The following is a 14,301-nucleotide window of genomic DNA, read 5'->3' on the forward strand; positions in this document are numbered from 1 at the left end:
ACTAGTAAAAAATTTCAATACAAAATTCAAGTACAAAAAATCCAGCACAAAAAATATAGTAAAAATTTAATATAAATATTTCAGCATAAAAATTAGTGCAAAAACATCTAGTACAGTGATTTTGTACAACATAGAAAAAAAAATCACTTTTTGTGTTTTTTTAATTGTTATGTTCTATATAAAAATATGGTACTCAAATTAAAGATAAAAAAAATGCTTGATTTTATAATGAAATTTTTTTTAAAATAATATCATATAAAAAAGTTATAGATGTTTAAAAAAAAGTTAGGGAATTTGAAAAAAAGACATGATAAAAATGGGCTATATCCCTATTTTCTCCTATACTTTGATCTCAACCGTTGATTATAAAAAATGAAATGTCAATATGTCTTCATAGACACTTTGATGAAAAAAACAATTTATATTTGATCCTTCCCGTGAGTAATTATAATGCGTGGGTTAAAGTTTTCAAATCTTTACTAATCAAGTATATTTTTCACATTTATAAAAGTGCATCTATGTTTTTGCTTTATGATTATGATATTTTTAGGTATTTTTGATAATATCATGTCCTATTCCTATATTAATATTTTTTGTGTTAAAATTTTTTTAAAAGAATTATTAAAGTTTATATAAAATAAAATATTGTAGTTAAATTACCTTTATAAGTCTCGTTTAAACCTTACTACTACATAAGTCAATTAGACTAGAAATTCTATGAAAGAAAAAATAGTATATAATGCTTTAAAGCGGTTAGGATTTAATAACTTGTCGGTAACAAAACCATAACCAATAAGAAAAAAATTATAAAATATGTATTTCTCCCTATAGCAACCAAATGACCATATTACTTGAGCTCTTAAAGGCATGTTTGGGATTAAGTTTGAAAAATAATTATTGGCTCATTGACTTTTTTAAAAAGCCATTTTGGAAAGTTAGGATTTGGGGCTTTTGAAAAATGTTTTCCAACCCTTTCAAAAACTAAAATAATAAAGTTTTTTGTGATTGCCAAACACATTTTAATTTCTTGGCTTTTTGAAAAAACCAATAAACCAATAAGTATTTTTCAAACTCAATCCCAAACATACTCTAAATCAATGCTACCGCATTTCAAGACCAACTTCTTAAGTTTTGATAATAGTTATCCAAATTTAGATAATGAGTATAGAGATTAAACATCTATGCAACGCATGCAAAACCATCAAAACTAATATCAAATGTATTGATAAAGTAAATCATCAAAACTTGTATCGAATGTGTTAATAAAAGTATCGAGTTATGATATCAAATTTTAGCCCTAATGTCCAACACAAAAAATCGATTTCCAAATCGCAAAAAATCATTGCAGAAATGAAATTATATCGTGTGCCTTAGAGAGTAACTGAGGGATTCTTGGTGGAATTTGGGCCTGATTGTGAAGCATGTGGATATACGATATAGAGGCCATTAATTTGATTCATTGGATGATGATTAGCTAGATTACTATATTATTATGGTTTCGCCATGGAAATTGGATAAGAATTTAGGGATTTAAGGATTTGAATATGTGTTGTTCGTTTTTAGTTTGATTGGACGGAGAATGGTGAAGAATCAACGTCTTTGTAGATTGGATTGCTAACTGGTGGTGTGGGACACACAAGTCTTTCAAAACAATGTCATATAAGCATGCCTCATCATTAAAGAAAAAAATGTCAATTCAGCAAGAAAACTAATAGAGTTAGTGTACTGTTAGTTTGGAAGTGCGAAAAGAGAATAATGTTAAAATTGGGAATAACTCGCATACCACATATGGATATCTTTGTAAAATGCATGGGAAAATGAAATTATATCGTAACCATTATTTGTTAAATATATGATAAGCCGATTGAATCATATTTACTTTGATTAATTTAACTAATATAAGGATTTATTTAGTTTTATCAAAAAGAGTTTTTGACAACTCTTCTATATATTTCAATTAATTTAAATCCTGCAATACTGCGATTTGCTTTGATCATTTTATATCTTGTGTACCCGAGTTCATTGAAGAACCTTCATGTCTAGTGATTCTTCTGAGTTTTTTTAGAGTCTTTAGTCCACAAACTTGATTGTCTAAATTCTTTGCTACTGTATACGCGTTTTGCTTATTTTGTATTCATAATCAACTACTCTACATTATTTAAATGTGTCATAGACTCGCTAACAATAAAAGGTTGTCCTTCTGGTACATAAATCTCATTTTTGTATTTTACAATTGTTGTACTAGTCACAATCACTCTTGTTTATCACCAAAATAACACTTACAAAATGTTGTAAACGACTTCATCCCATGGACTTTTGATTCAAAATTTTTGTAGGATCTATGTTATTTTAGTTCCAATTGATGGATCTAGTTATCTTGCGTTAATGGGTTTAGTTAGAGATAGTATTTCATACTCAAAACATTTCACGGCCCTTTTTTACCCATATTTGGGTGTTATGTAGAGCAGCTTAAACTTATACCGCACAACCAAAACACTCCTAGATGGAAAATATTTGGTCATTGTACGTCACACATGAGTTAACTGGGACATGGTCTAATGCTTTACAACCAAAACACTCCTATCGATCTAATGTGAATCTTTATGTAAACATAACAAAATTTTAATTTTGTTCTTGCTATCATCGACTTTATAATTACTAGAAACATGTGATAGCATTTCAAAAAAATCTACCATTATAATAAACAAAAATGTGATTGAACCACATCACCCCTAATTAGCCTAATATTTTGCCATGTGGCACTCTATCTTTGAAGCTTTAGTTCATAAATATTTCAAATTAAAATTAAAATTAAAATTAAAATATTAAAACCTTTCTTATTCACAACTAAATGTGTTCCCTCTTCTACCATTCATATTATTCCTTTATTCCTTTATATAAATGCATTTCTTTTGTCAAACAATAAGACGATGTCTAAAAGATAGAATGCTCACCTTATTAATTTAGATCACGATGTTTCTAACATGAGTTATACAGCAAATTATAATTCATGCGTTTACCTGCTTATAATTTAGTTTATGGGATACGTGTTTATTTTATATTACAACCAACATATAAGATTGTTTTTATTTGTTTAATGTTTAAGTTGATTATCTACAAGTCCTTTGTCAAACATTTCAAATGGTATTTCATTATTATTAATTTTATCAACTTGAATTTAAATTTGAAAAATAAAAATTTACCAAACATATTTGTTTTAATTCATCTAAATAATTATCTTCTTATAGTTTTTAATATGAACAATGCTTATTCTGAAGCTGCTGAAAAAAAAAGAAAAAGAAAACAACAAAAACTCGTCCTTAATATAATAAACAAAAACATGATTGTACCACTTGACACCTAATTGGACCATCTTTATGTCACTTGGCACTTCAAGGTTGAAATAAAACTATATCTCATGTCACATTACTCGAATGAGAAATCAAGAATGAAGCCCATATTTATAAAAGACAAGGTAGTGCATCAAACTTATCATTATCATTAGGTGGTGCGTGAACTATTGTGTACAGTTACTCGGTTTTAAAAATATTTAATGTTATCCTGACTGGTGTTTCCGGTTGTTTTGCCGTTTAAAAGCTGGTTTGCGAACAACGACCGTTTTTTTTTTTTTTTTTTTTGATTTATTTGCCGGATGGACGGCCAAAATGGTCAAATTTCTAAACACTTCTTTTATCTAAAATTAGTTAAAATATCAAATAAGTTGAATTTTATTTTTAACAAAGCTCAAAATGATACACTATTTATTTGTAAATAAAATAACTAGCAAAAGATGATTGCAAGCCAATACGCCCATTTCGGAACTTATTAATAATGGTGTGTTTTAATCTAGATATAGCATACTAAAGGTGATTATATAAAACCGATCTTAAAATTTTTTTTCATTAATTAATTAAACCACTTTGAAAATGTGAAATTTTTAACATACTTCGGGGGTCGGGTTGTTCTCCAAAATTTAATTTACTTTCTATAAGAAATTTTGTCTAAAGTTTCATTTCAAAAGCATAAGTATCAAATATTATTTATTTTTCTAATAACTTGATTAAACGTAACTCGAATAAATTCATTCAAAACTAAGCAGGTATGAATCATTTTGAGTTGCCAACTGACTATATTGATTATACATTTTATATAGTTCTATTTTTTTTACTCACTATATATTTTTAAATTACCAAGTGAATATATTAACTTTATATTTGGTATAACAAATAAAAGGATTGTGTGGTGTTTGGTTTGTGTCATGGCATCTTAAAGTTCAAAAGAAAATTATACCATATTATAATACCCTAACGAGAAATCAAAGAGGAAGCCAAATGGGTATTCATATGTATTTTGTACGGTTCAATATTCTACATCCATTGTTAAGAACACAAAGATAAAAATGAAGACATAATATATTAATGTATATGTAGAGATTGTAACATCTCGGATTTTTCAAACCCGTATTCATTTACGATTAACCCGACCAGAAATATTTTTAGATCTTTAATAATAATCAAAATCAAATATTTATAAATATTAAAGTTTCTCATGTTCGCCTTTTATCCCTTATACTTTCTAAATTGTTCATTTCTTGCTTTAACTATAAAAGATTCATTAAATGACCAAATAACAAACTTGAAGGACTAAAAGTGTAAAAAAAATGAAATTCCCACACCAAGGTTGCCGGAGCGCCGCACGGGCAACATCCTCACCCCCACCGCACGCCGCCTTGGGACTGCTGCACATATCATATTGTTCAATTTCGTTTCCTAGTTCGTTTAATGTATAAAATCGTTTATTTTAAGCAAAATCAAGAGAATTAAGGACCAAGTAAACATCATACAACTAAAATATCATTCCTAATTCGTTTTCCCCTGCCCAAGATCAGATCTTTATGAATCTTTCGATGATTCTTTCCTTAAAACGTATATACTTGCTTAAACGGGTCAAAAAGCCTATAATTAGTTCGGTTTAGCCTTTCCTATATAAATGACCATTAAAACATCTATTGTAAACTTTAATCAAACCCTAAAGAACATCCCTCAGCCGTCTCTAGCCTCTGCCATCTCGTATTCCCTTCGGTTTTTGGTGTTTTGTTGAAGAACCGTTCATATTCGTTTGACTTTGCAAGTTCAAGAACCTTTGACTTCCGTTTCTCATCATTCCTTTCACTTTTCGGGTAAGTTGTAAATGTAAAATCGTTCATACATATTCCCTAGTCAATAACCTTCAATCAATTTCGGTGATTGAAGGGTGTTGACGGGTCAATTGCTTTAAAACCCGATAAAGGGTAAACAGTCAACAGGTTTGACTTTACGTTTTCTCATGCTTCTGGTCGGATTCAACGTTCGGTCCAGAAGAATTTTATTCTCGTAACGAAATTTTAAGGCTACTTCCCAAAACCCGACTTCCGAATCGCTGTTCAGATTCTGGTCAGTACCAGCTCGCTTAAACGTTTAATTCAACATAACTAGAGTTCTACTCATCCGTTTGGATTGATTCCAGCGACATTAAGTTTGTTTTTATTTATAGTTTCATATCACATAGTTTCAGGTTCTGATCAGTTATCTCGTTTGACGCGTATTGGACGACTCGCTTATCCGTTGACTCGTTTATTCTTAGTTATACTAACTTGCCTTTAATCTAAGGTGAGTTTCATCATTCCCCTATTTTACTCAATTTTCACAAACGTTTTGGGGACATATGCGTATATCATACTATACATACATATCTATATATACATACATATCAAAAATAGCAAACGTGTAATTGTGTGTGATTAATCAAATTTACTTGTTATGTGCTTACTTGTTTATGTGCACATTCGTGCTCGGAGAGGTCCCGCATATCCCCATGTATTGGGTTCTCATTCTATTGACCACCACCCGATTTGCTTGACAACGGTCTTATTCTTATTTGCTCATAGTTGATTTACCGGCGTCCGATTCGCTTGGCAATGGTTTAATTAACAACTTACTTGCTTATGGTTTGATTTCATTACCGCATTTATTACGTTTTGCTTATTTATCATATTAACATTATTTTGGTGTTAAAACTTGGTGGTAAACTCACTCAACATGTTTATTGACAAAACTCCATTTTCTACGCATATGCAGGTTGCCTGAGTTGAAGGATGGACACTTAGAAAGATCTTAGGATTATGATGAAGGCATACGTGGATTTAGACTTGTTGTATTTATTTATTTGAATTGTTTGGTTGTATTTGTTTATTTTGTGTATTATTTGAACAAAATAATTAATTAGATATTGTCATTTATATTTATGATAATATCTTCGAGCTGTGAGCAATAGGATCACACCCCGGCATTTCCGCCTTAGGTTGGGGTGTGACAGAGATAGATAAGGTAACGTTAAAAATAATACAATAAATGTTGTATATAAAGAAATATTTAGAGATTTAGGAATTTCCAACATGTGTTTGTGTGTATTCATATTGTTTAATATGTAATTTAATATACCGTATAATACATAATTATACAAATAGTTTAACACATTTTTTGAATTTCATACAATGTTGTCATTTGAATAAATTTATTCATTCCAATAACACGAGTACACAAGCTAGTAGGTTTATATATAAACATAAGTTGCATGGTATTTCAACAAACATTATAACTTAGGAAAGTAAATTCAGAATCATTGCCACAACTATTAATATTTAAAATAAAAGAAAAAAATTAAAAGGTAAATAAACATGGAGGTGTGTGAATATTATTGGTGGGTTTGAGGTGGACCCCACCACCAAAAGGGGATGTTGTCGTGGTTGAGATGGCACTGGAGGGGAAAATTGTGTTCAACGCCATCAGGGAGATTAGGGTGTTGTGGAATGGCGGCGCCATTTGATGGTGATTAGGACAACAGCGCCTGTTTTGTATCTCCACAACGGAGAGCCTTAGTAGATTTTATTTATTTAGATATGATAAAAGTTTATCATAAGTTAATGTTATATATTTGCATTAAACTAATTTATAGTTATAGCATTCACTTATTTATTAAAGTAATTTGGCACAATTGCATACTTCCTATTCCAAAATTCCTTAGGCGTATTTACCCGACCCAAAAATTAAATTGCATGCATCCTTATCCTTGATTTAAAAAAATTGTTACTAAAAAAAATCATGAATGATACGAGTGGCAATCATCATAATGAAAACACAAATGCCAAAGATTTAATCCATTACAGTTCAGTAAAAAAAGTGATTCTAAAAATCAACAACAATATCCAAAAAGCAAAAAACAAATGCCATAGTTTTGATTAGTTATTTTAAGGGGTCTTTGTACTCTTTCCCAATCCCGTCTACTTGTTGTTGGTTGATCTTGAGATGGTGTCCATACTCACCAAAATGCCCACATTCATGTCCTTTTTTTGCCGTTGGGTTTAATTCTATTATTTGTTGGTTTTCCAAGAGGTCGTTTGATATTGGGTGTGCGTTTCTTCTAGGTATATATGTGCACCCATTGATCCTTTGTAGGCATGGGAGCAACTTCTAGAGCATAAGCCAATTTAAATTTTGTAATGGAGTAAGAATCAACAAATTTATCCCGGTTTAAGTCGTTTTTTTAAGCAATAAAGCGATTGCATGCACAGATTTGACTAGCCAAAACCGACAAATGTGTTTTCACTCATCTAGTTGAGCTCCCAACACTTTCCTGCGTAAATCAAATCAGCTTGATTTGCACTACTTCGTACTCACTCAAATTCTATATACAACATTGAAAATATATTAGCAATGCTCACACAAGTTTAAATCTAACACATAACACAAATAATAAAAAAAAAGTTGCACTAAACTTAGAGATTCGATTGAGATAACTCTTATTATTAGAATATTAGGTACTAGTGCACCCTTCCATTTGTGTAGAATCCTCCTTTTCTTATCTAATGGCACCATAATCTTCTCCCTGATGAAATCAGGGAGGTCAAGAATGGGCTTAACGCAATTCACCAATCCAAGAATTAAATGCCTCAAACATGTTAGAAAGGTGATCACACTCGCATGTTGTCCCAAACCTGCATCGACCCCACACTTTCATATGGTTCTCATAAATACATGCGAGTGTTTCTTTACTTATTCCACAATTTCAGTTAATAATATATTATATTCGGTAACACTATTAAGTTCTTGCAGCTTGTCACAAATTTGTACTAAAATCTCTTCAGAAATCTCTTGAAATTGCTATACAAGTATATGATGCATTCTCTATTCTCAACAGTAGAATAACTTTCATCAAAACTAAAATTTGGCACACATGATATTAATCTCACTTTAAAACAAGCATTTACCTCTGGTCCCTTAAAGATGTCTTAAGATTATTACACATCGTCACATAAACGGTTAATTCTTTTTCCACCGCATACATTCTAAGCATCAATAAGAAGTTCTCATTTGAATCACACTTGAGAAGATTGCTCCGCGACACAATTGCCAACGAAACAAAGTGAAAAAATGAGAACCTTATTTGGCGGGTAATGATTTGTAACATCTTTAATTAACTCATCAAATTTGTACATGTATGTGCCAATGAATATATATTTTCTATAGCGAAAACAATATCGTTTCGTTTCCTAAATGAATTCTTAGCAAAGTGGAAGTAGCCTCCATGTTTTAATGTTATCTTATACTTGGATATTATTTTGAAAACATTAGGCCTGCCACTTGAGTGTTGGTGATTGAGCCAAGATCTCCCATGTTTAGAGTCACTTGAGTGTTGGTGATTGAGCCATGATCTCCCATGTTTAGAGTTAATGATTGATTTTCCGTAACATCTACATTATCATACATCTTGGTTTCAATAAATTGGTGCAGGCACAGTTAACTTAGGAACAAATATTTTTACAAAATACATTGTAATCCGGTCATCAGCAAAATAGTTTTTGGTACTTTTGCAAAGATAGCATGAAATTGAAATATGAAAACTACTAACAAGACATCAATACTTCGAGAGGATGATGCAACGAACGAATCGAATTTGGGAAGCTTGATCCAGCAACATTTCGGCCCAACGAACTCTAGCTCTAGATGGGTAATCTAAAGAAGCAGTTCAAGCATATCAACGATGTGTTAGTTCCACTGACAACGCGAACCCATTTTTAGGGGCAAATGCATATTTCCCCTTCAAAAACTCCTTAAACTAATTTACACAACTAATAAATTCAATTGCATATATCATCATTCTTATAAAAATTTTACATATTGACAAGATTGCTGCTTGAGATTTAAAAAACTAAAAACACAAACAATTCCCATAAATCAATCAGATAACTAGTTCGCACTCCCCCTCCACGCCACCATCGAAATCCCATTTAATATGAATGGGCAACCCTAGAGCCAGAGTTCGTAATGGTCGGCGTATTGTTGGATCTAGCTTCCCATATTCGATTCAATCGCATGTTCCTCACACGGTGTTGATGTTACAAACCATTATCCGTCAAATAAGAATCACATTTTCTTAATGTGTTTCGTTGACAAGAATGCCATTGAGCAATCTTTTACGAAGCTTGATTCTCATGAGAACTTTCAACTGATGCTTAGAATGTATAAGGTGGAAAAACACTTATCAGTTTATGTGAGAACAAGTAATAATCTTGAGACATCTTCAAGGGATCAAAGTTGAAGATTTTTCTTATTAATATCATGTGCACCAAACTTTGGTTTTTGATGAAAATGGTGCATCTTTTATACGAGTCAAGATGAAGTCGACGATAATTCACACAGCGACGAAGAACCAGAGTATTCTTAATGATACACTCAATGGTCTTGTTATTACATCTTATGTCAATCTTATGTCACTTAAGAAAGCAATTAGTACACACGCAATGTTCTTGTTACATCATTTGAAGTGCAAAAATGTTTTGAAGTTACTGTTACACAATTTTATCCTACTGTTGAGCATAGAGAATGCATTAGACACTTGTATATCAATTTCAAGAGACATTCATTGGGACTTTTCCTATAGAAATTTGTGACGAGATACAAGAACTTATAGTGTTACCGAGCATAATAGATTATTAACAGAAATAGGTGGAATAAGTAAAGAAGCATGGGCATATCTTAATGACAATCATAAGAAAATATGGAATCGATGCAAGTTTGTGACAACATGCAAGCGCGATTACCTTACAACATATAGGCATTTAATTCTTGGATTGGTGAATTTTGTTATAAGCCGGTTCTTAACCCCCTTGATTCCATTATGGAGAAGATCATGGTGCCATCGGAGAAAAAAAAGAGGATTCTAAACAAATGGAAGGATGCAGTAGTACTTAATACCAAGAGTTATCCCAATCAAATCTCTAATTTTAGTGTCATTTTTCTATTATTAGTAATATATGTTAGATTAAAATTTGTGTAAATTTTGTTAATATTTTTTCTCTGTTGTATGTAGAATTTGGGTGAGCACGAAGTGATATACGCAGAAAAGCGTTGGGAGGTCACACTTAAACATATTAATCGAATGGAGATAAATAAATATCGTTGGGGTAAAAATACTTGCTTTCCCATTCATTTTGTCATTAACAAATAATAATCCTACAAAATGAATTGTTTTTCTAATAGCAAACTTCTATCATTAACAGAGACAACTTCTAAATTTTTTTCTTTATAACTAAAACTGACAATACTAATTTCATTAAAGAGAAGATGAACTTACTTGCAACACAAGTCTCAGCAAGATACCAAACCTAGTACTTCTCCATTGGTTTCTGCCATCTTAGTATCAGTTGCAGATTCTGAATCAGCAAAAGAATCGACTTTGTGGGCCCTACTTCCCAACACTCTGGATTCCAAATTATAGACAGCTTCAGCTTGATCAGCAAACAAAACTTTTGAAACAGGTGACCCGCAAATCTCCTTATAAACCTCATAACAACCAGCACCTGTTTTTCCACCTTCTAGAAGGTCTGAAAACGGGTGCAAAACATAAATCGCACCATTCTTCTTATTCTCTATCTCCGTTTTCAGTTTCAAAAAATCAGAAACTAATTCGGATTTGCTAAACTGAACAAACACTGCAGTTTTATCCAAATGGAAAATGGATGTGACAGAAGTCAGCCCGAAGACTTTGGTCAAAGATTCTTTTATCTCCCTCGCTTTGAGATTGGACGAAAAACCCCAAATCAGTACAACGTTTGGAAACAGAATCTTTGGTTGTTGGATTTTGAAAGTGTTGAACGCTGAAGATTCTGTTCGGGTTTGACCGGTTTTTAAGTCAACTACGTCGCCACTAGACCAGCTGAGGTATAGAAGGTTGATGTAGCTTTGAAGCTTATCTTGTTTTATTAACATTGAGTGAGAGGTGAAATCAATACCAAGATGGTTGCATGATTGGGCAAAAATACAGCCTGTCATGAAAGCATCATAACCAGCTTCGTGTTTAGCTCCCGAGTTCCAGTTTGATGACCTGGAAGTTGAAATATTATTATCACAAAACATAAAAGCAATACAGTATTTAAATCATATAGAACACACATGCGAATGTAAACGAGCTGAGCCGCTTGTGAGCTACTCAAAGTTGGCTCACTACAAGCTCGAATTAAGCCGAGTTTGAATGAGTCTGAATAAATATATATATGTTAGATAGTAAAAATTATGATATATATAATTATCATGAAAATTGCTAAACAGTATATATATATGTGTATATATATATATTAATAATTACAATAATAGATATATACAAAATAACTATACATGCATTATGTATATAAATAAAAAAAATTAATCAATTAGTAAATAATAAACAAACCAAGCCTGATCCGAATTCACTTGAACTTTTTTTGCAAGCCAAGCTCATGCTTTGAATATAAAGCACGAAACGAGCAGAGCCTGGGCTCTATTAAGTTAAACGAGCCAAGATAACTTAAAAGAATTGAGCCCGAGCGCTATTAAGTTAAACAAGTCGAGCTCGAGGTTTGTTAAGCTAAACAAGCCAAGCCCAAGCCCAAGCCCAAGCCGAGCTCGCTTCAAAATTTTCTTGTCAACTAAAGCACATCCTTTGGATATATAGCTCGAAACGAGCCAAATTCAAGCTCAGTTAAGTTAAACGAGCTGAGTTCGAGGTCTGTTAAGTTAAATAAGCCGAGCCCAATCTCTGCTTATTTAAATGAGCCGAGCCTGAACTCGATATGTTAAAGTGTTAAACGAGCAGAGCCCGAGCTCTGCTAAGTTAAACAAGCCAAGCTCAGCATCTGCTCGGTTAGGTTATACCCTAGACATGCCTACCTCATATCATCAACTTGAACCTCAACTGCAACAGAATTATTATTAGCAGAACAAAGACTTAAACCACCAGAAGCAATATGTGGACACATAATTGCAAAAGCTTTAGCGAGTGACGTGCTACTTTTCTTCATTTTCAATTGCAATAAGTTGTTTGCATTCAGGAGGATTTTCGTGTCAATTATGGATGGGAAAATTCTTTGAACTAATGGTACATATTCTTCAAGACTCGAAGGAAGAGGACCCACAAATTTTCTACATATATGTGCAATATCTGTTTCATAAAGACAAAATATAAGTTGTGTGGAGATCAAATAATATTATGAAATAAGAAGGGTCTATAAGATTCCTACCAAGAAAACAGTTATGTCCAACAATCAACTTTTGTTCAGAGGAAAGAAGGTCGATGACATGGCGGAAGCCAATGGACGCTTCAATCTTCTTTTCTGCTTCCTTCAAATGGCTTTCTTTAACCTCTTTCTGAATAAATAGTATGCATTTTATAAACAGTGAGACGAAAATACCCCTCAAAACTTGAATCATATCATATTTGCAGAACAAAATATCAAATATACACATTTTATATTTATGACATTTGTACCCTCCTTTTATATAAGCATTTAGGATATAAGGGTTATAAGTGAAATGATAAAGAAACAGGCATATTACAAAACTGTATTAGTAGATGGTTAAATATTAAATGTGTATATTTGATATTATTACTTTTTCGTTGGATAAATATGATATTATGCATGTTTTTAGAGATAAATATGCAACTTACCGTTTAAAGTTATACAATAGAAATAAAAGAAACAAGATAATAAGTTTTAAAACATGTTTCATACCATAAGCAATTCTAGGTCCCGTTTGGAGTCTGCATAGACAATAATTTGTTGAAAACATGAACCATCATTAACACGAACATACACTAAATCTTTGAAGCTCTTTTCTAAAACCTGCATAATACCAATATTAGGTATTCTGTCTGCTTGCAAAAACCACAACACTTCAATTTTCTAAATAACAATAGATTGAAAATACGCCCAATATGTATAAAAAAACATTACCGACTTAATTAATCTTAGCTGACGGGAGGTGAATCCATTCAACTTAACGGCTGGACGTGTCTTGAAGAAAATAGTCTGAAACTGATCGGCCGAGTCATTATAATCTTCCAGGGCCTTGTGGGGCCCTCCACTTCTGGTCTGTAACAGGTCATCATGCCATTCACTGATCTTGTTCCTCATTCTCTCCACAAAAAGTATATCTGCCATTCTGACCAGTGGAACATCTTTAACTTCTTTATCTGTGGATAATGACTCGGATGGCTCGGCTTCATTTAATGACTGTAACTGTAACCTAACATCATCTTCTTGAGCCCTTGATAAATATGATATTCCATCTTTTATACACACATTGAAATCGAACTGGTACTTTGCCAAGAAATCAATTGAAGAAGTTTGGCACAAGAACTCATACGATGATGAGTCATAAGCGCCGATTTCTTGTCTTGGAAATATATAAAAGTTGTGTCTGTCACAACACCACAGAATCAGGCTATATATATACAAATATTTATTTAAAAACCAGAATGTAAAGATGGATTGAAAGACTAACGGGTGGGCGATAAACGACTGTTTGGTTGGGTCCCACCTAAAGGGGCAAACACCAAATTGAACAACAGCAAACTTGTCAGCAGAGTCCTTCATTTTGAGGTAGCGAACGTCAAATCTGTCAAACTCAAAAGACTCCCTCCACGGGGCGCTCGTGACGCCTGTCATTTCCAGGTCAATTGAGACAAAATCAGAGTCTCTGACATGCTGGCGAAGGTCAGCCAAAGAGGAATGAAAGTTGGATTTGGTGACATTCTTGATAGCAAAACTTGAAGAAGCCGTAGAGAATGTTGCCCAAAAAGGACGGTGGAACGGAATCAGGGTTAGGGTTTTGCAAAACGCCCTAACCATCGATCGTTGCTTCATAACGATATCGTCTTTCACAGTCTCTCACACTTTGTCATGGCCCCGACTCTGAGAAGCTCATAAAAGTAGCAAGATAAACTTAG

At 32.5% G+C, this 14,301-nt stretch overlaps 1 protein-coding gene across 1 annotated transcript; it reads right to left on the bottom strand.

The window, feature by feature from the left end:
* Nucleotides 1-10,619: 10,619 nt before the first annotated feature.
* Nucleotides 10,620-14,290, bottom strand: LOC143550217 (poly(A)-specific ribonuclease PARN-like). Its single transcript, XM_077040911.1, has 6 exons — nt 13,857-14,290; nt 13,307-13,772; nt 13,085-13,195; nt 12,593-12,719; nt 12,243-12,513; nt 10,620-11,421 (listed from the first exon to the last, which is right to left on the bottom strand). Exons 1-6 carry the CDS (start codon nt 14,216-14,218, stop codon nt 10,686-10,688), a joined length of 2,073 nt encoding a protein of 690 aa, XP_076897026.1. The 5' UTR covers nt 14,219-14,290; the 3' UTR covers nt 10,620-10,685.
* Nucleotides 14,291-14,301: the final 11 nt, after the last annotated feature.

Source organism: Bidens hawaiensis, unplaced genomic scaffold (assembly GCF_021521415.1).
Source record: "Bidens hawaiensis isolate Kalapana, Puna unplaced genomic scaffold, B.hawaiensis_p1.1 tig00015976_1, whole genome shotgun sequence".
Lineage (NCBI taxonomy): Eukaryota > Viridiplantae > Streptophyta > Magnoliopsida > Asterales > Asteraceae > Bidens > Bidens hawaiensis.